Consider the following 27386-nt stretch of genomic DNA (forward strand, 5'->3'; position numbering starts at 1 on the left):
AATTAAACATGGGTCAGAAAACATTGTTCCTGTTTTTTAAAATCCAGCGAGATCATCGGCACAGCGAAGACAGCGCTTGGCCTCCCACGGCGGGGCAGGCGGGAAGGTAACTTCGGGTCTGGCCTGTGCATCCCCATTTTGGAAACTTTTCTCTGAGCAGCTTGAAGACTCCACTACAGGGTGGGGCTTTGGCGTCTCACGCTCTCCACTAAACTCTACGAGTTTAATAGACGGAAAGCTACTCGTCACAGGGGTTTGGGCGGGGTGGACCGAGCGCGTCCGCCCGCCGCCCCCGCCACAGCTCCACCACCGGTCCCGCCGAGGCCAAGGGGTCGGGCCTCAGCCGCGCTCATTCTCGCCATCTCCCGTTTCGCGGCATCTGGCAATGACAACACCACCACGTGGCCTGCAGCCTTGCGTCATGCGCCTTCGTCCAATGGAGAGCCGTCTCACCGAGCCGGGGGCGGGTCGACACCGGAGCGGTTCCTCCCGCAGCTGTCGTCCATTGGCCCAGGGGGGAGCCGTGGGCGTGGACTCGTAACCAATGGCGGCCGGGGGTGGGGCCTCCGCCCCCTCAGCGCCGAGGGTTGGCTGGGACCCGCAGGAGGGTCGGGGCCGGGCCTAGGGAGGGGGGGCGGAGCGAAGTAGGGACGGGGCGGAGCGAAGCGGAACGGGGCGGGGCCAGGAGCGGAGGGGGGCCGGCGACCCGGCCCGCGGAGCCGGCGCCAGCGGGCTGCTGAGGTGGCTGTCGCCGGCTCGGAGCTGCGGCTTCCCCCGGGTCGAGTCCCCGATGGAGGCCGAGGCGGCGGACGGCCCCCCGGGCGGGGCCGAGGCGGCGCTCAGCTGCTTCTCCTTCAACCAGGACTGCACGTAAGCCGCGGCGGCTGCCCGGCCGGGAGCTGGGGAAGAAAGTGGCGAGCGGGGGTCTCGTCCTGTCGGCAGCTCCGAGCCGGAGAGGCGCAGGCCTGCGCCCCAGGAGGGCGGCGGCGGCGCGGCCGGGGCGGCCCGGGACGGGCTCGGCCTGGCGGGGGCTCCCCCTCCCCCGGCGGAGGGGGGGGTCGAGCCCCTCCACCCTCACCCCTCCCCAGCTGCGGGCCGAGGGCCAGGAGCGGCCGGCGGAGCGAGGAGGGAGAGAGCTCCAGGGCGGAGTGGGGCGGGCGAAGGCTTCGGAATCCGGGGGCGGGGGGGGGGGGGCAGAGGTTCGCGACCGGAGCGGGGGGTCTGGGGGAGGGGGAGGAGAAGCCAAAAACAAAGGGGGTTGGGAGGGGAGGGGGAAGTGGCGAGCCGACCCCAGGCGAGGTTGTTGGGGCCCAGGAAGATGGGAATACAGGAAAAACTTTCCCATTTGTCCTTGAGCATCTCAACGTGGCATCTGGGCAGGGCCTGGGACAAAGAGGCAGCCTATCCCTGCGGCCAGGGCCAGCCCCGGTCCCAGCCCCAGCTCCAGGCATCTCGCCTGCGGGGCTCGGGGTGTCAGAAACCTTTCCACCGCTCTCAGCGTTTGCACGAAGCCTCCCTCCCTCCCTCCTCCCCGGGCGAGGCAGCCTCTGCTTCTCCGAGTTCTAGAGCCTTTTTCCCCGGCCCAGGCTGCCTTCTCGGAGAAGCACGAGCTCCAGTTGCTTTGGGAGTGGATTTTTTTTTTTTTTTTTTTTAATATTTCACTTCGAGGTGCCCATTTGGACTTCGGCCAGAGAGTTGAGTGGCTGAGCTGTGGTTCGGACATCTCAGGGATTCAGTCCCTTGGAAGCAAACGCCTGTTCCCTTGCCTCTTTTCATGGAATTGTTAGACGCCGGTCCCTAGGACCATATGGAATAATCGCTTAGGAATGTGCACCCAGAGCATCAAGCAGGGATGACCGCTTTCCAGTTTCCCACTTCCTGCTGTACCAGTTTCTGTTGTGTTGCTTGTTGGGAGCCGGCTTCTCGCTTGTGCTTTGGCTGCCAGTGACGGGGGCTGTGCTAATATTGAACATGCAGTGGTGTAATTAAGGCCGAGCCGGTACCATAAGTAACTCTGGCTTTCATTCCCTTTGTGTTTCTGCTTAAAAACACCCTGTGCCAAACAATATGCCTTTGTTCCAAAAAAACTATGTGTAATCGGGTAATCTGGTAGCTGGACAGCTTGGTTAGATGAATGACTTTCAAGCTTTTTTTTTTTTTTTTTTCCTAACCACAGTCCACAAGAAGAAATACATATGACAACATTTCCTAATCCCCACATACATAGAACATCCCTGAAAAGTGATTCACTAAATAGTGTTTACCCCCTCCTTGGGGGGTCCCTTCTTTTCAAGGTGTTTGTAACTCACTGAACTGTTTTTAAGATCAGCTGATGGGTTGAAACCAGCAGTTTACAGAAATGATGGTGTAGATAAAATTCTGTCATTTTGTAAGTAGCATTTTGCAAGAGAGGATGGCTGTTGAAATAAATGCCAGAATGTTTTCCTGCCCAACTGAACACAGGACAAGGAGGGGAGTCAGTTTGCTTACTGGAAGTAAATGTTCTAAATTCTGCTTTGTCGTATTGTTTATTAGATTTTTTTTTAAGTGATGTTGATTTTTATTCTAGCTGAGTCCCAACTTTCTATAGCACTTGGGTAAGAATGTTGTTTTCAAAGCTGTTGGGTGCTTGGAAAGTAAATTTCCTTGTCTCTACTGTCAGTTCTGTTTTCTTGGATGAAGGCTCTGCTGGACAGCTCTGTCTTACCTATAAATAAAAGTTTTTGTCACAGTCAGTTGCTTTGAGCCACAGAGGGTATGACATTGAACTTTTTAAAATAAATCAAGCCCCTTACTAATGCATTTAGGCTTACCAGTGTGTTTTTTTCTTTAAGTACAGGCTGAGTTTTACAGTATTACAACTAAACTTCTTTGATCATGCTTCATGTTTGCACTATGTTAGACACTTTGGGTACTTTTTTTTTTCATTTGATTGGCAGTGTATATTTGTCCTAACCCCTATTCCTATGAGAGATGGTGAGAACTTGTTTTCCTGCAGGAAAGCCTTATGAGTAAAATAAAGTCATAGTTTGAATTCCTCGATTCAGCATTTTTTGTGGCCATTGATCCATCATTTAAAGCATAATAGTAATAGTATAAAATCCTTCTGTTCTAGGAGCAGGGCCTATGTTTGAAAATTATTTTAAATTGCCAAATTTAAATTGCCAGAAATCTTTTGGTTAATATCACAAGACTCTCGTTACATTTTTTTTTCCTTGCAAGTTTGTTTGCAAAAATCAGTTTGCTACTAAACGCATCTATATTTGTGTGAAGGAAGTTTAAAAATGGTAATGACTACCAAGTGTATTTGAAAACATTTTTTGAATCATAGGAATACAAAGGAGCTTTTTAAAGTTGAGGTATCATTGACATGCAGTGTTCTATTAGTTTCAGGTGTATGACCTATTGTGACTCAACATTTGTATACACAAATGGTCACCACAGTCAGTCTAATAAACACCTGTTAACTTACAAAAGTAGAGCAGTGTGGGCGCCTGGGTGGCTCAGTGGGTTAAGCCGCTGCCTTCGGCTCAGGTCATGATCTCAGGGTCCTGGGATCGAGTCCCGCATCGGGCTCTCTGCTCAGCAGGGAGCCTGCTTCCCTCTCTCTCTCTCTCTCTGCCTGCCTCTCCTACTACTTGTGATTTCTCTCTGTCAAATAAACAAATAAATAAATCTTAAAAAAAAAAAAAAAAGTAGAGCAGTGTTAGCTACTGTATTTCCCATGCTGTGCATTAGCCCCCATGACATAGTTACTTCATAACTGGAAGTTTGTACTTCCTGATCCCCCTCACCAATTTCATAGCCCTCCCCCCCACCCCCCTCCCGTCTGGCAACCTCCAATCTATTCTCTGTAACTATGAGTCTGGGTTTTGTTTTCTTCTGCTCGTTTTGTTTTTCTTCGATTCCACATGTAAGTGAAATGTGGCATTTGTCTTTCTCTGTCTGACTTATGTAGCATAGTACTCTCAACCGTGTTGCTGCAACTGGCATGATTTCATTCTTTTTGACAGTTGAGAAGCGTGTGTGTGTGTGCGCGCGTGTGTGTGTGCCGCATACACACCACATCTTTATGCATTCATCCACTGATGGACACTTACATAGTTTCCATATATCGGCTACCGTAAACAACGCAGCCAAGAACATAGGGCTGCCTATATCTCTTTGAATTTGTATTTTCATTTTTTCTTCAGAAGGATACCCAGACGTGAAATTGCTGGATCATAGGGTAGTTATATTTTAAATTTCTTGAGGGAACTTCGTGCTGTTTTCCAGAGAGGCTGTACCAGGTTGCACTCACATGAACAGCGCCTGAGGGCTGCCTTTCCTCCGCACCTTCACCCACGCTTGTCATTTCTGACCTTCTGACACTAGCCATTCTGACAGGCGTAAGGCAGTATCTCATTGTGGTTTTGATTTCCATTTCCCCTGATGATTAGTGACGTTGAGCATCTTTTCGGGCGCTTGTTGGTTATCCTTGTGTCTTCTTTGGAAGAATGTCAGTTCAGACCCTCTTCTATTCCTTAATCAGGTTGGGGGTCGTTTGGTTGTTAGGTGAATTTATATATTTTGGATACTAACCCCTTGTTGCGAATATTTTCTCCCATTCGGTGGGTGGTTTTTTTTTTTGTTTTTTTTTTTTTTTGCATTTTATTGGTGGTTTCCTTTGCTGTGCAGAAGCTTTTTAGTTTGATGTAGTCTTATTTGTTTATTTTTGCTTTTGTTTCCGTTGCCTTTGGAGTCAGGTCCAAAAAACATCTCAAAGACCCATGTCAAGGAGCTTACCGCCTGTGTTTTTTTCTGGGAGTTTTATGGCTTTGGGTCTTACATTCAAGTGTTGAATCCACTTTGCGTTCACACGTGTATACGAGTATCAGATAGTAATCCAGTTTCACCCTTTTGCCCGTAGCTGTGTTTTTTTTGTTTTGTTTTGTTTTGTTTTGTAGCTGTGTTTTGAAGTTTTTAGATGCTGCTGGGTTGCCTCTTGAGTAGCTGCTTGTCACCATTAATGCTGTAGTCTGGGTGCCAGACCCCTGTCCTGGGCACACTGCTGCTCTTGTGCAAAGGGCTAGCACACCACTTTCCCCCTCAAGCCGGTGAGATGGCTGAGAAACTAGCTACTCCCTTCCCAGTTAAAAGTTGACCATAGTCTCCTATCCCTGTGTTCCAGGGAAGAACAGATGTTTGGGTAGGAAAAAAACCCAAAAAACCAAAAAAACAATTCCACGGAAAATCATGTGATGTCCTCATTTTTTTATTTGAAAAGATTTTTTGTATGAAATGAGAGCCTTGCCTCCAGGCTTGCCCCAGTAAACTGCTTATGTTTGTATATGCTTCCCTGTGAAGAGCAAATCTCACCTTTGCAAATACTTACTTTTAAATGAGGAAGCTGGGCTAATTTTTAGGTCCATGTAGGAGTATTTTAAGGTCCATTTCGGCTCTGACATTCCATTTTCTCAGGATGGAAGTGCTCAAGGTCAGACTGCTCATTCTCAGCGTGCTCTGGCTAAGATTTTCCTCACCACCGAGGCACTGAAGGCAAAGCAGGAGAGAGCTGGATGGAGATCCCAGCTCCTGAACAAAACCCACCCCTTTGCTTTCACCTGGGTCGACACTCTGTCTTTTTCTATTGGTTGAAAGTGAAAAATTAAGAAAATACATTTTTGGGTATTTTTGTTTGTTTGTTTTTAGCCCATATTGTTCCAGATGAGTATTTAGTTTTTGTTTTGTTGGTTGGTTGTGATACTAGCTTTGTGGAATGTGGTAGAAAGCAGAGTTCTCAACCCTGGCTGCACATGGGAGTACTTGAACTAAAAAAAGAAAAAGAGAGAGGAAGAGAAAGAGAGATAGGGGGTAGGAAAGAAAGAGAGAGAGAGAGAGAGAGAGATTAACCTAATTAAAAAGCTCAGGGTTGAAGGAGGAGTAAACACCAATATTTTTTTAAAGCTTCCCACATGAACTTAATGTCCATTTGGGGATGAGAACTACTGGTATGAAGTATCTGGGATGCTTTTATGGAAAACAATGAAAGGGTGCATCCATTAAACCGTACTTACTAATGACTAAACCTACTATGATGGTGTATTTATTTTTTAAGCAAAAAAAAAAAAAAATTTTACCTTTTGGTAAAGTCCCTCTCAACCACAAGATCCCTCCTCGTGTTAGGAGTAGTGCCAGGATGAATATTCTCCAACATTCCATTTTTCCTATTTCTGCCTGGTTGGGGAAGCACAGGCACCAGTAGGCTTGATACTTCTTTTGATGAGTTTCACATCTCTTGCCCATTTCGCAACGCTGTGTCTCTCCTTGTCTTTGCCCTTTTCCCTTTCAACATGCCTGCCCCCCCCCCCGTCCCCCAGACAACTATTCAGATGTTATCAAATACCGAAAAACCTGAGAATAGATGTTTGCCCACCGTGAGACTGGGAGGGAAAGAATGTCTGTCTTGGGCAGATTTGTGGTCGGAGTGCGGTGCCTCCTGTCATTCCCCTGCTGTCATTATCTTCCACAGATCCCTAGCGATCGGAACCAAAGCCGGCTATAAGCTGTTCTCCTTGAGTTCTGTGGAGCAACTGGACCAAGTCCATGGAAGCAGTAAGTGCGTGCGTGAGCTCGCAGGGACACCAAATCCTCCCTCTAGACTTTAATCTGTGGTGTTCCTGACCTGTCTGCATTTTTCTCCCTTAACTGTCAAGCTGAAGGAGTCCATATTTTTCAGGTTAAAATATAAATCGTTGCCACCACTTGGTTTAAAAAAGAAAAAAAAAAAAAACATCCACAAGTAAGCCCTTAGATTTGGCAATATCTTAGGTAACATTTTCTTTTTCTGTTAAGAAATCCTTTGTTTGACGGGACGAAACCAGAGAGGGAGACAGACTGTAAGAGACTCTTAATCTCAGGAAACAAACTGAGGGTTGCTGGAGGGGAGGGGCGTGGGAGGGACGGGGTGTCTGGGTGATGCACACTGGGGAGGGCATATGTTATGGTGAGTGCTGTGAAGTGTGTAAGACTGATGATTCCCAGACCTGTACCCCTGGGGCAAATAATACATTATATGTTAATAAAATTTTAAAAAAGAAAGAAATCTTTTTTTTTTAAGATTTTATTTATTTATTTGACAGACAGAGATCACAAGCAGGCAGAGTAGCAGGCAGAGAGAGAGAGAGAGAGGAAAGCAGGCTCCCTGCTGAGCAGAGAGCCCGATGCAGGGCTCGATCCCAGGACCCTGGGATCATGGGATCATGACCCGAGCTGAAGGCAGAGGCTTTAACCCACTGAGCCACCCAGGTGCCCCAGAAAGAAATCTTTTATTTGAAACCATATTGTTCACACTTCTTCATATACTTTTATGCACAGCCGTCAGTTTTTATAATTGTCAAACCAGAAGATCACTTACAATTTTTTTTTTTTTTTTTGCCATTATATTGGCACTGTAGAATATCACTAACGGTCATTCAGTCATGGAAATATTTTCTTTGTTTTAATAAAGTAATACGATCCCATTCACGTAGTTCATATTGAAGGTGTTGAAATCCTTCAAATGAATATCACCAAACAATGCAGCTGAGAAATGTGTCTCTCTTATTTTTTCAGGGTCGGTAATAGTTTGTTGTCACTTACACAATCTTTAGCTTTCCTGGAAAGAAAGTGGTTTGATAAATAAATAGTTTGGGTCTTTAATATACTTGTAAGATACTATTTTTATTACCCCATTTTCGGGAATACTTCACTCTGTCTCCGTCCTATGTCACTGCCTAGGGGACCTGCCTACACACAATGAAGGCAGGGATACAGAAAGAATGTTCTCAGAAAAACATGGAGGTGTCCACCTATGGGCTTACTTCTTTACCTTCTTCCTGGGTGTGGAAGTACTTCCCTGGTCATGACACAGAAGTCCAGATCGTCTTCAATAAGATAGAGATTGCGGAGAGGCCCAGGGAGCACAAGATGGGGAGGGGTTACGGCTTTAACTAGGTTACTGCCCCCCAAGCCATGGCCTTACCCATAGTACCTCTCAGCAACAGGGACCAGAATTCTGAAATCAGACGTTCCCCTGACCAGACACTCCTTGGAAACCTGTCGCGGAGGAAGGGTGGGTTGAGATTGTCCAAACCTCCCAAATGTGTTCCACAGCAAACAGCAGTGCCTGAGGGCTGACTGTAGCTCCCAGAGGGCATCTGGGGAGGCTCTAGAAGACCTGACTCGGGGTTCTGGTCACTCGCATTTTCTTTGGGTGTTGGACTGGGCTTTGGAACTGCTACCTTGGGAAGCAGACAGAGCATCACGGAGGGGGGAAGAAAATCGTGGTGAATGCGGTGGGCTCAGGGAGGGCACCCCATCAGCGAGACCTGGAGGCCCCTGGCTGGTGGCAGGGGAGGCTGCAGTCTGCGTCACCTCGGGCCACTTTCCTTCCCAGACGAGATCCCGGATGTCTACATCGTGGAGCGCCTGTTCTCCAGCAGCCTGGTCGTGGTGGTCAGCCACATGAAGCCGCGGCAGATGAACGTCTATCACTTCAAGAAAGGCACGGAGATCTGTAACTACAGCTACTCCAGCAACATCTTGTCCATACGCCTGAACCGGCAGGTACGTGGGCGAGGTCTCTCGGGTTGCAAGGCTTCTGCTCGTGGGCACCCAAGAACGAGATGACTGTCTGTAGAGACGAGTGTCGCTAACCCACGCAGCCAATTCTAAAAGGGATTTTAAGACTCGGGCCTCGTATCACCGGGACCTGGTGAGCCTCCTCCGGGCCCTAGTTTCAGGGATGTGTCCTCCCGGGTCCTTCTGCCTCGTGTCCCTTCTCGAACACTGGCCCCTGGTGGAGTGAACCCTTTTCTGCTGGACGCAGGCTGGGTGGAAATCTGGCTCTGACACTGTCCCGTGAGCTATTTCGCAGAAGAACATCTCTCCCTGGTCTGGACCCTGGATGGTGGCGTCCACTGCCAACGGGCAGCAGTGCTTCTCAGAATGAAGCCCCTAAGGATGAGCGTGCCCCGCGCCCCCCCCACCCCCGGCTAGCTCTGAAGGCAGTTCTAGAACTAGCCTTCTTTTGCTCTCTCCTTGGGCTTTCCCTGCAATCCAGGTCCCCAGGCTCGTGCTCCCCACTTTCTTTCCACCAGCTCACCCTTATAGATCTTATTTGTAGTGGTTTGCTTGTTTAAGATCTATATCTATATTTATTTATTAGACAGAGAGCACAAGCAGGGGAAGCAGCAGGCAGGGGGAGAGGGACCCTGATTCAGGGCTCGCCTCCAGAGTCCTGGAATCATGACCTGAGCCGATGGCTCAGGTTAACCTGAGCCAACTTAACCAACCGAGCCACCCAGGTGACCCAGGAAGGATTATTCTTATCTCAAATATAGAAAACATTCTCCATTAAAAATAGAAATTTTCCTTAAATAAATATTTGGGGGTATTAGCAGAATCTCCCCTTAACTCATTAGGTTCTAAATCCTGTAAGGGCAGGCACTGTATCTGCTGTGTTCACTGCTACAGGCCTGGTAAGAAAAGACAGTGCCCGGGGGGAAAGTGCTCCATGAATATGTTTGCCAACGGCCTGTTAAATAAATAAACAAACGGATATATTCTTTATATGACCTTGCAGACCTTTCTATTCAATTAAATATTCCCAAGATGGTGGAGGTCATTCACTGCCTTCTCCAGGATAATGTTTTCTTCTGTCTTCTTCTTACCTAACTTTTGGACGCTAATAACTTTTTTAACAAATGAGACAGAGTTCCCCTTCGGCTTATGAGAAGAAAGAGTTTCTTTGAGTTGGTCGACTACTTTGAGCGGATACTCTTTTACGTCTGTGTAGAACAGTGTGGAAGATAAGAGCCCGAGAAGTAGCATGTAAGGCTATTTAAGTAAGGAGCAGGAGTAAAGAAGGAAATAAGCCCAGGCTCTTGGCCAGGGAGGGAAAGGCTTTGAGAGTTTTCGGCTTGAAGGTTTTTAAGCCCAGTTCTTGGCTCAAGGGCTCTCTCCGAAATCTGCTGGGAGCACATTAAATTTCATTGCAAAACTTTTTGTCTTTGCATGCAGTGATAGCCAGTATATAAAAATTAAATCTCCGTTTTTGGCACCTGATTGTCTTTTTAAGATTGTTTTAGCCAGGGGCGCCTGGGTGGCTCAGTCAGTTAAGTGTCTGACTTCCGCTCAGGTCAGGATCCCAGGGTCCTGGGCTCGAGTCCTGAATCTGGCTCCCGGCTCAGCGGGATGTCTGCTTGTCTCTCCTCCGTGTTCTCTGCCGCTCCCCCTGCTCATGCACGCTCTTTCTCTCTCAAATAAAATTTTTTTAATCTATTAAAAAAAAGATTGTTTAGGTCAAAGTCCTGTAAAGATCGGAACTCTCAAATATTATCTATAGAATTTATTTCTCTCATTCCTTTCTTACTTGCTCTCTGACATTTTTATTACCAAATGGGACAAAGGATCACTCACGGGTCTGAGTCTGCTAGCCTTTCGATTGCCACCCTGTCCTCAGTGTAACATCCATGACTGTTGTGGTTCTCCTCCCCAGCTCCTCTAGAACCTAAGTGCTCCTAGCGCGACCCCGCTGTCAACGGCCAGCTCTTTGGAACCCGCTCAGACATCTCTCTCCTCCTTAGCATTTCTTCTCCGAAGAAGATGATTTGAAACAGTCTGGAACGTGCTTGGGGTTTGCTTTTCTTAGAACGTGCAGGCTCTGGCCTTGGCAGCTTTGGGGCTGGGCACCTGCTGCAGCCCCCACTGCCCGGCCACAGTCCCTGGAGGCCCAGACTCTGCCGCCCCCTGCAGGAAACGAACGGGAGTGAGAGCTGCGCATCCTACCTGCTGTGGGGTTCAGCGGGTCTTCTGGCAGTGAGGTTCCTTTTTTAAAAACAACAGGAAACCATCAAAGATTTGTGTAGGGAGTTATGAGGAGAAAACATCTCTATTTTCTTCTAAATATGTAGAAAGGAAGCACATTTAGTAATTCTGTTATTTTTCATTATCGGTTAATAGTATGCCCCTCGTCCTCAATGGAGGAAACGTATCTTGCAGAATAAAGACGGCACACCCGGCGTATTTCCATAGGTGAACTCTGACAGTGCTCCTGCCGTCTGTTCTGAGGGCCCTGGTTATCCAGATGGGTGTTCGCTGGATTGAAGCCTCTGGATCTATACCTAAGTCTGGTGCTCAGGAGAGATGATATCAGTATTTTTATAATCGGGAAAAGGAGTTATTGCTTCTAAATCCTAGCAGAGTTGATGAGAACCAAGGTGACCGGGCAGACTTGAAGGCGCACCCAGGGTTCAGCTAGGATTGAAAACTGGTCATTAGCGAGCAGTTTACGGGGTCAGGCCGGCCCTGGAAGCCTGCGTGCATGGGAACTCGGGACACGGTGCCGCCTCCTCCTCTTCTCTCCGTTTCCCTCTGTCCCATTTAATTCTTGTCCGTGGCCAGCAGGGGTGACCTGGGATTCACTGACTGGGCCACACGACAGCCAGCGGCTGACAGCTGGTGGCACAGAGGCAGACAGGTGGATGAGCCTGGTGTAGAGGCTGGTACCACAGGAGGCATGCGTTGAGGACCCCGTGTCCTGGGGACTGGGTGTGGGGACACAGGAGCCTATTAGAAACCTAAGAACGTAAGCACAGAAAGTGTGGGTAAAGGGCAAAGTTTTCAGACAAATCAGGGAATGTGTTTCACGGAGAAACGCTAATGTTTGCCATCAATTTTGAGACCCTATTAGAAATTTTTTTTTTAACCCCTCAGCACCCAGGCCTGTGACCCCACAGAGCCTTAATTAAAATTGAGGAACGTGTTTACATTTTCTTTTTCTGCTGGATATAAGGGATGGTCTCCATTTTCTGAGCTGTGAGAAGTCATACTGGGAAGCCAGCAGGGCAGGCTTTCCCCTGGAGGAGAACCAACCAGGGTTTTTTGTGGTATTTTTAGGTGCCTTCCTTCCCAAGTGTTGTCTTTTGGGATAAGAGGATCTGGCCTGAGAACAGAGGCTCTCAAACTCAGGTGTGCTTCAGAATGACCTGGGTACTTGTTTCAAACCTCCCAAACCAGAATTTCCAGGAAGAGGCCGGGCCTTGCCCCTTACGTGCTCGGCAAGCTCATCAAAGCCTGAGAACCACTAGTTTAGAGGAAGCCAAGTCAGCTCATGCAGGGGGTGTGGGCAGCTGCTCTGAGTGAGGAAAGAGCCACCGAACCAAAAAGTCCTTCCCGAGAGCCCCTCACCCACACCCAGCATCCACACTTGCACTGAGCTCTGCATTCCGTTCCTTGACACACCCAACGGCAACCCCGTGGCCTGTTCCCACTCGGTAGAGAACATGACCATTGGGAAGAAGCTCTACACCTGACAAGCCTCATTTGAAAAGGAAGTGAAGGGCCTCCTTGTGCTGGAGAGAGAAAGGAGCCGAGCCTGGGGCAGGGCAGAGGGTGGGGGTCACTGGGATGGTCTTGGGGGGCACCCTGGGACTGGGGGTGCACATGAGAGCAGAAGGGCTTTCCAGGTCTCTTTATCAGAGCTGGAGAGAGCATGCAGAAGTGGGCTGGAGAGTTGAGTGGAATGAAGGTAAATCTGGCAATTCTTCCAAGGGAGTAAAACCTACGTTTGGAGATATGGAGGGAGTAAAGAATCCCACGCTATGGGGCACCGGGGTGGCTCAGTTGGTTAGGCGACTGCCATGAACTCAAGTCATGATCCTGGGGTTCTGGGATCGAGCCCCATGTCTGGCTCCTTGCTTGACAGGGAGCCTGCTTCTCCCTGTCCCTCTGCCTGCTACTCTGCCAGCTTGTGCTCGCTCTCTCTCTCTCTCTCTGTCAAGTAACTAAGTAAAATTTTTTAAAAAAGAATCCCACGCTGTGTAAGAGGGTGACTTTGTTATGAACATTGAAAGGGAGCCCGTCTGATAGGAATATAAACCAAACATTTACCCAAAATTGCCCTACATGGCAAAGGGAGTCTGATCAGGAAGTGTTCAGGAGTCCCTGTTCTAAAGAGAGGAAAGTAACACACACACACAATCTCAATTTCTATTTTTTTTTTTAAGATTTTATTTATCCATTTGAGAGAAAGAGAGGGCACGGGGGGCGGGGCAGAGGAAGAGGAAGAAGCAGACTCCCCACTGAGCAGGGAGCCCAACACAGGGCTCTATCCCAGGACCCCAGGATCATGACCTGAGCTGAAGGCAGACACTCAACCAACTGAGCCACCCAGACACACCCCCCTACCGCCCTGCAAAAAAAAAAAAAAAAAAAAAAAAAAATCTCAATTTCTAAAGGAAACTTTTTAAGAAGTTGTATTGTGTGCCTCTGTTCAGGTGGATAATGTGTGTGCGTGCATACACGGGCATCCCTCCACGTAATCTTCCACTTGATCATCAAAATTCATCCTCCTTTAGGCTTAGAAGCAAGTTAGGGCTCACGGGAAGGATGAGCAATGTCTGTCTGGTCGGGTCCTTTCGGAGGAGCCTGCCCAGTGGACTGATGCGTATGTGTGATTGCAGAGGCTGCTGGTGTGCCTGGAGGAGGCCATTTACATTCACAACATCAAGGACATGAAGCTGTTGAAGACCATCCTGGATATTCCTGCAAACCCAACAGGTGAGCTCCGAAATCAGGGGAGATGCCCTCCCCCACCCCCAGATGTCACACCCAGCTTCTCCTCTCATAGACTGGTTTCCCCCCCTCCATCAAAAACCTGAAGCAGTGTTTGGGTGGGTTTTGAGTCTCAGTGGTGTTTGCTTTGGAGGTTTTCTTCACGGTGGCGGATCCCAGTTATGTTAGGCTGTACACCCTTCAGGACCGCGGCCTCTGACAAACCCCTTTCTTCTGGAACCCCTTCTCTGCAAGGGTGTCAAGGCACTTAAGGTAGACCTGTAGGAGATTTTTGTGCATCTGATATTAAAAAGTGTTTGCCCCTAATTATTGTCTGTGGTTGTTCAGTACAGAGGAGGTGTAATTATTAGGAGCAGGTTTTGACTTGGTGTGCCTGCACGAGCAGGAGAAAGGCTCCAAAGAATGTGTTTTATGAAGCTACAATGAAATCTCTAGACGTGGGTGATGTGCTGGGAGACTGGTCTTCACTAAACCCCTTGGATACAACACTATTGAACCAGTCCCCCATGTAAGAATGGGAACAGATTGGATTCGGTGGATTGAAAGCGCAGAGGACTCGTGGGAACTCACTAAGCGGGAAGTAAACGAGAAAGCGGCCGTTGGTTGGCTGGGAGGGTGGGGAGTCATCGCGCTGGGACAGCTGGCGTGTGCAGAGATTCAGGTTAATGTCTGTGAGCCGAATTTGTTTATGGCAGTTTCCTAATTCTTCGACTTTTGCTGAATTTCAAGGTCTGTATCGCCTACCCCAAGTCACCAAGGCTCTTTGGGCCTCAGATTTTTTCCTGTAAAATAGGATGGGAATACCCATCTGGCAGGATCAGCTGAGAATCACAGGAGCTGGTGTTTGTGAAACTGACCAGCTCACAGACCGCCCTGCGGTAAAATTTCTATTCCTGCTTCCTCCCCTCTTCTCTATTCTACCTATAAAATAAACCTAGGTTATATGCATACCTTCTCTCCTGTCGACCTTGGCGCTTTAAAATTTCTGCCATGGGGGCACCTGGGTGGCTCAGTGGGTTAGAGCCTCTGCCTTTGGCTCAGGTCGTGATCCCACGGTCCTGGGATCGAGCCCCGCATCAGGCTCTCTGCTCTACAGGGAGCCTGCTTCTCCCTCTCTTTCTCTGCCTGCCTCCCTGCCTACCTGTGATCTCTGTCAAATGAATAAATAAAATCTTTAAAAAATAAATAAAAATAAAAATAAAATTTCTGCCATGAAAAATATTTTCTCAAAGGTCAAAGCCATTGAGACCTTTAGAAAATTCTGAGAGACAACGACTTTAAAGCATATTTCATAAAATGCAAGATGGTAAGTGAAGGAGCTGCAGATGGTTAGGTTTTTGTTCTAGGAAGGTGAGGTTGAAATGGTCTGTTAAGTTATGTACTGAAGATGCACTACGTGCCCTGGCCGACAGAGGGCGCTGACAGGTAGAGATAGAAGTGCAGCCCACCAGGGGCCCAGAATGTAGCCACACCAGTCCCCAGAGACGCGCACTTTGCAGGGCCAGGACCCCTGGTGGGACTGTGGGTGCAGACAGCTGGAAGGAAGATGTGCTTTTCTGCTAGGGCTGCTAGTAGAGGTGCTGCCGAATCGAAGCAGAACTCAGGGCGGGAGTGGATCTGATCTGGACCTTGATGGATTTGGGCAAGGGGCCATCCAGGTGGCTAGGAAGCTGGAAGCTCCCTCGGTTCTCCATTTCTCTGGGGAGATAGGAAGTGGCGCAGTCAGGACCCTCTCCAGCCCGGGGACCTGGGGGTCCGTGTGTTAGCGCTGCACTCACCTTCCCTTGCTTCTGCCCGTACACACTCAGCCAGCAAGACAGCTCCGTCTGCCTGCGGGACTGGGCCTTTTTTCCTCCCAGGAAAAGCAGTTTCTCCCCATCCGCTCTTAATTTCTAGCAAATGGACCTGTCTTCCTCAGCTCGGATAAGTCACTGGTTGCCTTTCTTTCTGCACTTTAAACTGGGAGAAAAGGAGGTTTGCAAGGGTGCGCCTTTTGTATTTTATGTTAGAGACAATGGGTGCTATTTGTAAAGGAATAATTTTATCTCGAGAAAAATTAGAAACAGTGGGAGGTGTTTCCTCTGTCTCAGATAAACGTTATGAATGGATCCACGGACAGAGTTAGCATTTCCTTCTGAAAGACCACGGGCGGGTCGAAAGACCAAAATATGTCTTCTGACACCTTTGATGCCTTTGGGAGAGATAGCCCAAGAATTTTTCAAATCCTGAAATTTATAATTATCATCTCAGCTTCCCCTGAGCTCCCTTTGTTCTCCAGGAAGAGAGAGATGATAATGGTTATCCCACAAAGTTATTTTGGGGTGGATTAACTGAGGGCAGGCAGAGAGCAGTGCAGCGAGAGCAAAGGCTCGGCTCTTTCCCCAGCCCAGCCACGGTCAAAGTCACACCCACCCAGACATGACCAGTTCCTCACTCAGCAGACTCAGAGCCGTCAGACCCAGAAATGTAAAATTTCCAGAGGCCAGGCATCTCCTTTATTTGTTCTCATTCTCTCATTTATTTTCTTTTCTTTTTTTTTAAGATTTTATTTATTTATTTGACAGAGATCCCAAGTAGGCAGAGAGGCAGGCAGAGGGAGAGAGGAGGAAGCAGGCTCCCTGCTGAGTAGAGAGCCTGATGTGAGGCTCCATCCCAGGACCCTGGGACCATGACCTGAGCCGAAGGCAGAGGCTTTAACCCACTGAGCCACCCAGGCGCCCCATCTCATTTATTTTCTTAACAAAAATGTAAGATGGAAACTTGGGCTCTTGATTTGATCCGTGCTTCATCGGTACACAAGGGAAACAAAGTCCCTTGTCCAACGGGCAGGAGCACACGGATGCTGAGCACATTGTAACCTAGTGAATTATAAATAAATGACACACACAGAGCTCTACCACGGCTTCATACCTGTCTCTAATGCAGCTGTAAATTTCCTTCCTTGCGTCTGTCTGTGTCACGGCCATTCCCGTTGTGTCAAAGACTGCAGGCTGTTTCCTTTAAAGGGTTTGGCCAGACGGGGCTCGAAGTTAATTTCCTGCCAGCACAGCGGTCTGTGTGCTGAGCAGTGAGGGGGGAGAGCTTCTCATAAGTTCTGCCAACTGCAGATCTCGGCTGTGCCATGCTCTTACGACCTTCTCCAGAATACCGAGGGAGCTGTCTATACCACATGGCAGTGCGTGTAATCGAACAGAGTAGTGGCTTATTCCCCAGCCAGAGCTCTTTCTGGAAAGGGTAATACGGCTGGGGTAAATGGCTCTGATTTGCAGTCACCTAGAACACTCGCAAATACAGAGATTTTCTGTTTTTGAAACTTGGAAAGTATCTTCTGAGACATTACTCAACCCAGGGAGAACTGCAGGGTATAAATCACTGTTAACTTGCTTTAAGTTTGTCAAGTCATACTATAAATACCAAGGTGGGGATGATTTAGAATCATAGGACTTCCTCCTGATTCCTGCTGACGCTCCCATTGGCTCTCGCACTGATAACAGGCACTTCTGTTCCAACTGCAGAAGAATTACAGCCCAACAATTTCAGGGAAGTTGCAGCTGACAGTGATTTATGAGACTGTGTGTCGATTCTAAAACAAATCAAAAAGCCACATCAAAACCTGAGCCCTATGGGGCGCCTGGGTGGCTCAGTGGGTTAAGCCACTGCCTTCGGCTCAGGTCATGATCTCAGGATCCTGGGATCGAGTCCCACATCGGGCTCTCGCTCGGCAGGGAGCCTGCTTCTCTCTCTCTCTGCCAGCCTCTCTACCTACCTGTGATCTCTGTCAAATAAATAAATAAAATCTTTAAAACAAAACAAAACAAAAAACCTGAGTCCTATATAGAAAAAAGACTGGGGGCACCTGGGGAGCTCAGTGGGTTAAGCCTCTGCCTTTGGCTCAGGTCCTGATCTCAGGGTCCTGGGATCGAGCCCTGCGTTGGCTCTCTGCTCAGCGGGAAGCCTGCTTCCCCCCTCTCTCTGCCTGCCTCTCTGCCTACTTGTGATCTCTCTGTCATGTAAATAAAATCTTTTAAAAAAATTAAAAAGACTGGAAGGAATTATGTGCAAATATTGAGAATAGTGAAGAGCCTCTGGGTTTTAGGATAACGAGTGCTTTTCTCTCTCTCTCTCTCTCTTACTTTATATTTACTGGACTGGGCAGATCTTTTACACTATGACTTTTCTATTATAAACTGTTATCAGAGACAAGGCTTATTTCCTTCCCGAAGAAGGCTTTGTGTGTTGCCTGTCAGGGGAACAGAAGATGGGTAGGATGGTAATATCCAAGCCTGAAAGCAAGCTCTCGATGCTTTCCTTGGAGGCTTCCAGAAGGAAAGAAATGCATTCTTGTATGGATTTGTCTGGTTGGATTTGTCTGAGAACTGGACCACAGGAAACCGAAGGAACTCGTGTTGAGCATTTCTGGGGACCTTCATTAAGTCCAAGAAGGCTGGTGTGCGGGATCCCTTGGCTAAATTCATTGGATCGGCCGGCATCGGAGACAAAGCTCTCAGACAAGCAGTTACGGGTCAGAGTCACCCTTTCCCTGTTAGAACCTAGCGCCATCCCACTCTCTGTCAGATATTACAGAAGGTTCGATGTTAGGTTTAAGCTTTTCTTCCTTTCTGGGATATTTACGCTCTAACAAAAAAAGAATGTCAGAATGGCTATTATTACAAAGACAGAGACCCAACGTGCTGGCAAGGATGTGGAGGAAGCGAACCCCGTGCGCCGTGGGCGGGACGGCGGCTCGTGCAGCCACTGCGGAAAGCGGGATGGAGGTTCCTCAAAAAATTAAAAATAGAACTACCCCATGATGCAACAGTGCCACTTCTGGGTGTCTATCTGAAGAAAATGAAAAGAGTAACCCGGAAAGATAATCTGACCCCCATGTTCATAGCAGCATCGTTTAGAACCGCCAAGACGTGGAAGGACCCGGGTCTGCTGGATGGGTGGATACAGAAAATGTGCTACACACGTAGGTACAGGGGAGTGTGATTCGGGCATTAAAAAAAAAAAAGGAAATCTTAGCATTATGCTAAGTGGGTTAAGTCAGACAAAGAAAGACCAATACTACAAATACTGTGCAATCTCACTTAGATGTGGAATCTTAAAAAAAAAAAAAGATACAAAGAATAGGCTGGTGGCTGCCAGGTGGGGGGTCTTGGGGGGTCGTGTGAAATGGCTGAAGAGGGTCAAAAGTTGCAAACTTCCGGTTATAAAATAAATAAGCCACGTGGATGTAACATAAAGCATGGTGGCTGTAGTTAACAATACCATATTGCATATTTGAAAGTTGATACAACAATTAGTCCTTAAGGGCTCTCGTCCCGAGAAAAAACAAATTATAACTCTATATGGTGACGAAGGTTATTAGACCATCACTCCCTCGAGATGACAAATATCTGATCATTATGTTGTGGATCAGAAAACTAGTATCGTGTACGTCCATGACACTGCATATTAATTTAAATTTTAAAATGTCCATTATTCTGTGTATACATTTAAATATTAATTAAAAAAAAAAAAAAAACTCTACAGGGCCACTGGAAGTTACCTGTCCAAGCTTTCTGCTCAAAGACCTCCTAATTCTCCCTGCTGCGAAGAGGGTCCTCAATATTTTCAGATGGAAGATATAAGTAAATGAAGATTTGGCATCTTAGAATGTGGAAGCTGGAAGGGTCAGCGTGGGCGGCTCCGTCCTGCCGTGGATAATAAACAGGTGGACCTCACAAGGCCACGGATAAGCCAGCCAGAGTCACACAGTGGATGGTAGACCTGGATCTTGACTCTGTGTCCTCAGCCCATCTCTGCCAAGGAGATATTCTTAAAACCCTGCTTTTTTTTTTTTTTTTTTTTCCTAACAGCTTTGTTGAGCTATAATTCTCATGCCATTAAAGTGCACTATTCAGTAACATTTTGTATATTCATAGAGTTGTGTAACCCTTACCAGTCAATTTTAGAACCTTCTCATCACCCCAGAAAGAAACTCCACAGCTCTTAGCCACCAACCCCCCATGCCCCCAGCTGCAGGTGACCCTAATCTACTTGGTCTCTCTAGATGGACCTATTCCGGATGTGACATGTAAGGGAATCATGTAATATGTGGTCTTCTGTGTCACTTCCGTGTTAGAGCATGTAAATTCCATCGTAAGGATATTGTTTACCCAAATTCATTAGCTGATAGATGTTTACGTTGTCTCTCCTTTTTGAATCTTATGAACGATACTGCTTTTCATGTGGCTGGTGTTTTCATTCCGCCTGGGTATATATACCTAGGAGTAGAATTGGGGGCGTATACGACAAGTCTGTGTTTAACCTTTTCAGGAACCGCCAGACTGTTTCCTAAAGCACTGCCCCGTGTTAGCTTCCCAGCAGCAGCGGAGGAGGCTTCCAATTATCTGTCTCTTTGATTATCGCCATCCTAGTGGGTGTGAAGTGGTACCTCATTGTGGTTTTGATTAACACTGCTTTTTTTAAACCTACGTGCTCAGAAACCTCCGGCACGTACCCACTGCATTTGTAAGATCTAAACTCTTTGGTGTGGTCCTCAAGTTCCACCCCCCCCAAGTTGCCGTGTCCAGTCTGACCGCCTATTCTGCTACGCAGCCCTCTGGGAATCCACCAGGCAAGCCAACCCGACCTGCCCTGCTCTTGCCTTCTGTTTCACAAGACCAGAATGCCTTCCACCTGCTAGCTGCTCTTGAAATTGCACTTGGATTGCAAGAAGCCCAGATGAAATGGGGGAATTCAGGTTCCCAGAGCAAAACTGGGAAGATACGAGAGTCTAGACTCTCTCCCTAAGGCTGGGGCTGAGCAGGATCCTGTGCAGGTGGGAGTTACAGGATGCCAGAGCGTGCAGTTAAGGGCTCTGCACTTAGTCACTTTCCTCTCACGGTTCAAGTGATAAGAGCACAGCCCTAGCTTTGTCCTCATCAAAGCCAGGGAGCCAGAAGGAGGACCTTGGTTTCCGTTCTCAATGTTAGATTTTTTTTTCCTCTGCTCCTCCCCCAACAGATTAGGTTGGGTACATTTTAGCCTGATGTGAATTTTTCTTACACAAGTGTTAGAAACCCGTTTAATAGACTAACTTGTGGGGCGCCTGAGTGGCTCAGTCAGTTAAGTATCTGACTCTTGGCTCAGTTCAGATCTTGATCTCAGGGCTGTGAGTTCAAGCCCTGAATTGGGCTCTACACTGGGCATGGAGCCTACTTTAAAAATGTGTGTGTGTGTGTGTGTGTGTGTGTGTGTGTGTGTGTGTACACACATATACACTAACTTGTAACAAAGATGTCAGTTGCTTTTTTTTTCATTTAAAAAGATATCTCTCTGGCCTAATCTCAGAGTTCTTATTCTGATGATGCTTTCAGTTCTGACAACTCCTTGAATTCACTTCTGTCACACGCACACCTCTACTATTAACCCAGCTATGGCTGTGAAAATCCTTTACCTAAATACTTTTAGAACAACCCCCCCAACCCCAAAACTTGAGTCTCCTCATAAAGAAAAATTATTTATGTCAGTTCAGTGCTGTGATGGGCTGTTTACTCTTCCAGAATACTGCCGAAGCACCTTAAATCCAAAATGTCCTCTTTCTTTACTTTGTTTCAATAGCAGACACCCACCCATCTTCACGGAGGATCCAGCCCTCAAAGGATCTTCCGTCTCTGGATTTGCCCATTTCCCTTATCGAGGCAGACATTTGACTTAGAAATGAACAGTCTCTCAATAGGTCCTTCCTCTCACCCTCCGCCTCCTGGGTCCTCCAACCTGATAGGACTGGCCAGCTGCAGGTGGTCACCTGTAGGAAGGCCAAGTTTGCAGTAGGAAGACCTATTTCCATGAAGAGTAAATTCTCTCATAGCCTTAGAGAGTAATGAAAGAGAAATAGACACGGTTTCAGAGCCCTGCAGTAAAACGTGAAGAAGAGCTTTTGCAGTGTTCTGAGTTCTAACTGCTTTCCTGCGGGGAGGAGCCGGCCAATGTCAAGTGTGAATTTACTGCAAGAATAATCCACTGGAAGATCGACTAAGCCGTTCCTCCCCTCGCCAGTAGGTGGCGCTGAGGCCACGCTGTCTTCCGCTGCCCTGTCCAGGCTTGTTCTCTCCCTCGGACACTGCTTTTCATCTGCTGTCCCTTGTTTGCCAGGTCTGTGCGCCCTCTCTATCAACCATTCCAATTCGTATGTGGCCTACCCTGGAAGCCTGACTACAGGCGAGATTGTGCTTTACGATGGACACTCCCTGGTGAGTTGGCAGCGACCCAGCAGACGCAGCCCTCCTGCTCGGCTGTGAGGTCATCGGCAGGTGTTGCACAGGCTCTGTCCCGGTGGGGGAAGCGGGAGGCGGGGGGAGAAGCCACACATGAGGCAGCACATCAGGCCGAGTCAGATGTAGACAGTGTCGTGGAAACTGCCCGCCAGCTGGTGGCCCAGGGTCAGATGGAAGGTGTCGTGCTGTGCCGTGTCACGGTGACAGTGCCCAGATGTTTCCCGTTTCGGCCCTCTGCTCTCTCAGGCTTCAGGGAGCAGGGCAGGATTGCTGGGGGACGTCCCCAAAAAGTAGCGGCAGCATCACGGCGCGTTGAGCATGCAGCCGGCTGTCCGTGTTCCCGAGGGCGGGAAGAGGGGTGGAAACAGAGGCAGAATCCCGATAGCCCAGAATAGGACACAGAGCTTATACGGCCTGGTGGAGGGCGAGAGAGAGAGAGAGGCAGGGAGCCCAGCAGATGAGGGGAACATCTTGGAAGAAAAGAGGAAGGGGAGGGAGAGGAAATGTGTCTTCCCGCTTCCCCGGCATCAGTATCCGCCTTCCCGTGTCACCAACAGAAAACAGTCTGCACGATTGCTGCCCACGAGGGCACGCTGGCCGCCATCACCTTCAATGCCTCGGGCTCCAAACTAGCGAGCGCCTCTGAAAAGGTGAGTGTGTCGCTGCGCCTTCACCGGGCTGTCCCATCAGGGCTGTGCTGCACGACCCCGTCGGGGCCGAAGGTCGGACACGCGGGGACTGGCTGGTCCCTGGGCCTACTTGGAATCCATTTCCAAGGGGCACCTCTGCCCCACGCGTGCTGTGTAGATACATACGCAGTAGTTCAACAGGCAGAAGGCCTGGGTTATGCAAGATATGGGACACTTGACACGGACACTTGGGGTGTTACTGAGAAACGTTCGTGCAGGTCCCCCTTGACACTCAGTGAGACTGCATTTACTAAACGGTGCCAACAATATGTTGTGTGAGATTGATCTCTTCTGACTGGAATGGCCAGGGAAGGTGATCAAGTTGAACCTCAAATGCCGTGAAAAATGTGTGTCTTTTGAGAGGCCGAGACTGAACATTCTAGCAAGTGCAAACATTTCCAGCATCCAAGCTTGCCAAGCCTTCGCCTAGGGCGGGGAGGGAAAAGAGAAACAGTGTTGCACACACGGTCCAAGAGTTACTTCTACAGCAGTATACACACAAAAAAGCCTCTGTGTCTGACATTTTGTGCTTCCTCCTCGGAGACAGATGTTCCAAACCAAGAAAACAAGCTCTTCTCTGAAGGGACATCTGGGTACGAAGCCATTAATGGTATGAAGTGTGCACCTGCTGTCTTTTACAGGGCACTGTCATCCGGGTGTTCTCTGTACCGGACGGGCAAAAGCTCTACGAGTTTCGGAGAGGCATGAAAAGGTCTGTGTTCACCGTGAAGCCTGTTTTGCGGTAGTCACCAAGTCCCGCAGGGGACGGCTGGTGGCGGTCGGGGGGAGCAGGGAGGGGCGGCTCTGTGCCCTCCTGTCCCCTGGAGGAGGGTCACTGCCCGAGACGCCTCGCTGGGTGCTCAGCAGACCCGAGAACTCGGCTGCTCTAGCACAGGACCTCGGCCACTGGAGCCCCAGGGGAGCCCCACGGGAGCCCTTTTCTGATGCGCGAGGGCCGCTAGCAAAGGAGACGTGAGAGAGAACGAGTCACTGTCCAGAAGCAATTTGTCAAGTATGATGGGCCGGGATCCTAGTGGCTGTGGCATTTGCAGCTGGATCTGTGCACCGAGCAGCTAGAAGACGTCTGAGATGACAGGCAGGGGCCGCGCCTTGTTTCTTCCTGCTGGAGACCAGGACCCCTTACGAATCTTGCCAGCAAGAATTCCTAAATGTGAAAGACACCGTGTCGGGGCATCTGAGAATACCTAGACTCTCCAGGACACATCGGGTTTTCTTAAAAAGCTGGTTTTTGAACCAGCAAGCAGTCACCCTCACCTTTCTGGCTCACTGGTCTGTCTCTGCATCGCTGTGTTCCCAGGTATGTGACAATCAGCTCGCTCGTGTTCAGTATGGACTCTCAGTTCCTCTGTGCCTCCAGCAACACCGAGACCGTGCACATCTTCAAGCTGGAGCACCTCACTAACAGGTAAGCAAGCGCCAGACGTCAAACCCGCGTGGACCGGCCTTCCTGGTAGGTCTTCCCGACGGGGTGGTGTCACGCAAGGACACACGAAATCCGGGGCCACCCCCCAGAGTTTACACCCTGGCCCTGCCCTGTGCTAGGAGACCCAGGCGGGTAATTCAGTCTTCCTGTACCTCGGTGCAAAATGATCACCGAGGCCTCCTGGGCATGTCATGAGGGCTAAGAGAGTTCCCTGGAGCCGAAGTGTTCAGCAAGTGCCTGCACCGAGGAGAAGCTGTTGGCACAGTAGTCTGCTCATCTCCGCCGTCTGGCCCACCACAAAGTCGCGGGCAGACACTCCCAGTGCCGGTGGCTGCACCAGTGGCTGGAGCACAGTGTGCCTTAAACTGCAGCCGAGGGTGTGGACATTAGTTTCCTCTCGCTGCTGTAACGAGTAACCACAGACTTCATGGCTTCAAGGAGCACATGGTCATTATGGCACCGTTTGCTCGTCCAGGACCCCATGGCCAAGTTCTCCACCCAGGGTCTCACAAGGCAGAAATCCCCGTGGCAGGTAGCCCCCCTCTTATCTGGAGCTCAGAGCCCTCTTCCAAACGAGTCCCATTCCTGGTAAGAATCCCAGGCGATGCGGTGGTAGCGGTGAGGTGCCCGCATCCTTGGAGTCTGTGCTCAAGAGCGCACCCGCTTCCTTCGGCACCTCGCTGTCGGCCCAGCGGTGCCGCACCGATCCCTTCCTGTGCGCTGGAGCGCTCCAACTGGGCCTTCTGCCTTCCTTGTCTGCCACCAGGTGGGTAGCCCTCTCTGCTTTTAAAGGCTCCTGTGATTAGAGCAAGCCCAGCTGGGTAATCTCCCTACCTCCGGCCATCTGGGCCATATAACAGTCACTGGAGGGCTCATTCGTCACCGTCACATGTTCTGGGGACTGGGGCATGGAATCTTGGGGCCATTCCTAGGAATTCCGCCGTAGCTGTGAGCACTCGGACATAGACGTAGCATGAACTACCTGCTGTGGGCATGTCCATGCCTACCCTTGGAGATACCTCACACTGGAAAGGACTCTCCTCCCCACCAGCCATTGTCCATGACCTCTCCCCAAGGTCAAGGTCCTGCTTCTGGTAGCTTCTCGTAGCTTCTGGTCCATACCTTCCTCAGAACTTCAGATGCCTCATGTCTCCTGCCTCTTTGGTGCCGTGATAGGAAATGGAAACACGAGGTGTCAGCGATGAGCTCGGTTACACACAGAAGGCAGATGGCGGAGTTAGCAATGACAATGACTCTCGTACGTCGATAGAGCACTGCACTTTAGAGTCTTCTCACACACGGCCTCCCTCGGCTCACCACGGGAGTCCTGGGAGGTGGGAGAAGTTTCATCCCTAAGTCAGCTGGGGTTCAGAGCCGTCCTGTGTGTTGCTCAAAGCTGGTCCCCGTGTACAAGTCCCAAGGTCCGCATGGAAGTAGCAAGTTTTATACCCACCCAGGCTTCTAGATCTTCAGAGCGAAAACTCCAGGGGTGTTTAGGAAACGTCCCAGGGACTTGCCTCCACACTTTCACAGTTGTCCCAAGAGAGGCCCCTCTTTTGTAACTAATTCTCCTAATGTGGTAGAACGTCTACGAGAAAGATCCGTTTTCCACCCACTTTCCAAATACCGTGCCCGGCCTCGTTCTGGCTGTTTGGTGTAGTACGTGTCTGTCCAACACCGTCCCCCACTCCTGTTGTGTATGTATTAGTGTGTGTCCGACACCCGTACCTGGCTTCTGCCCCCCTTCCTCTGAAACTCCATCCAAGGGTTCCAGCAACCAAGTCAGTAAGTGCCAAGGATTTTCAGACCTGGCTCCGTCTTCCCTCCACAGGCTAGTGCAAGGCTCTTTCCTGCGAAACCTCGTTCCCCCGACAGTGTCGGAAACCGCAGGGGCTGCTCCCTCCCAGCTCCTGTTTGCCTGGAACCCCACGAATGTCCACCCCTGTTCATGGGCATCCCAGAGCTCAGTGTTTGTCCTGTAGTTCTTCTGACCCTGCATGGTCTCCCTAGAGCTTCTATTTGTTTTCTGGACTTTCCTATCTCCTCTCAGAGCCCAGATCTCTTCAGGAGCTGGTGTGATAGTGCGGAGCACGGGAGGGCGGCTGGGCTGCTGGGAGTGACCCCAAGCCCTGCTTCAGCCCTGTCTTCATCTGAGTTCGTAATTGGGGCTTCAGACCGGAAGTTACCATTTGAAGGCTCTCCTGCTTCCGTCAGTGATCGCAGAGAGCTGGGAACAACCCCTTCCTCCCCCGGGTGGCTCTTGACCTTCCACTTGGCTGTGCATGAAGCAGGAGCCGCTGTGATGGCTCCCACCGGCCTCTGCAGCCCCGTTTCTCAGGCTGCCGCCTGAACCGGATCTTGAGCATCTCCTGTCTGCTCGGTTATGTCTCACTCTCTCTGGGCTCTTCTTACCAGTCTGTCCTGTATCTTCTCAGTGGGCTAGTTTTCTGGAAGCATTCCTTTAAACCTGACCCTCTCTCCTCAGAAACTGTTACTGCCCCCCACTCCCCCAGCTCTGGGAAAGAAGTGCCTGCTCCACCAGCCGGGCATTCGAGGCCCTTCTTGGTGCATCTTACCTGCTGTGCGGCCTTCCCGCCTCAGGCAGCACAGCCAGACCAGCTTGGCTGTGGCTCCCATAGGCCTTGTGCACCTGCCTCTGCCTCTGCGTCCCGCCCCTGCTCTGCCTTCCTGTCCCAGCGCACCCACAGCTGAGCTGGACCTGCCTCCCGAGCCCGGCCTCTCGGCCACCACCCCCAGAACATTCCCCAGTCGGTGCAGACACCGTCTTATCAAATAGCATCTGCCGTGTGCCAGGCACGACGTGAGTCCTCAGCAGGGGTCACCTGTTCCCGTGCTCAGGACAGCCCTGCCAGGTGGCATGTTAGCCAGCTGAGGTTATCATGGTTTCTCTGGGAGGTGAAGGAACTCCATCCCCCTGTCCCTCCTCCGCCGTCCTGGAGGAGCGCCTACCCTCACCCTCCGCGGGGCGTCACAGTTGACGTCTCTGTGCCGTGTCTGCCCCAGGGGTGCGGGGCCTCTTTGCCTCTTGGCACATCCTACCCCTTGGCACAGAGACGCAGAGCAAACAGGACGGGTCTGTCTCGTGATGCTCAGGATCACAGAATAAGGGCGAAACCACTAAGAGGGGCCGTCAGTTTCCGATGGGAACATCCAGGCCCAGAGGCTTGTCCAGGGCCCACCTACCCGACTGGTAAACAGAGTGAGAAAGAAGCCCGTGCTTCCGAGCCACGGCGTGCGATCGCCACCGCCCAGGCCCTGTACCCAAGCGGCCTCTCGGCAGTGCTCCCAGGAATGCGTGTGGCCACTAGTCCTTGATGCGGCCCCAGTACGCACAGCGCGAGGGCAGGGCTGTGCCCCGACCCGTTCCCACCT

General features: G+C 49.9%; 1 protein-coding gene across 1 annotated transcript in view; it reads left to right on the top strand.

Moving 5' to 3' along the window:
• The first annotated feature begins 691 nt into the window (after positions 1-691).
• Positions 692-27386, top strand: part of WIPI1 (WD repeat domain, phosphoinositide interacting 1) — a 33239-nt gene continuing 6544 nt past the window's right edge. The window contains exons 1-8 of the mRNA XM_059381117.1: positions 692-870; positions 6512-6594; positions 8417-8586; positions 13485-13581; positions 21739-21836; positions 22418-22510; positions 23191-23261; positions 23868-23975. Coding sequence (XP_059237100.1) covers positions 791-870; positions 6512-6594; positions 8417-8586; positions 13485-13581; positions 21739-21836; positions 22418-22510; positions 23191-23261; positions 23868-23975 — 800 coding nt within the window. The 5' untranslated portion in view covers positions 692-790. The remainder of the gene's footprint in view (positions 871-6511; positions 6595-8416; positions 8587-13484; positions 13582-21738; positions 21837-22417; positions 22511-23190; positions 23262-23867; positions 23976-27386) is intronic.

This window comes from Mustela nigripes, chromosome 16, assembly GCF_022355385.1.
Source record: "Mustela nigripes isolate SB6536 chromosome 16, MUSNIG.SB6536, whole genome shotgun sequence".
Lineage (NCBI taxonomy): Eukaryota > Metazoa > Chordata > Mammalia > Carnivora > Mustelidae > Mustela > Mustela nigripes.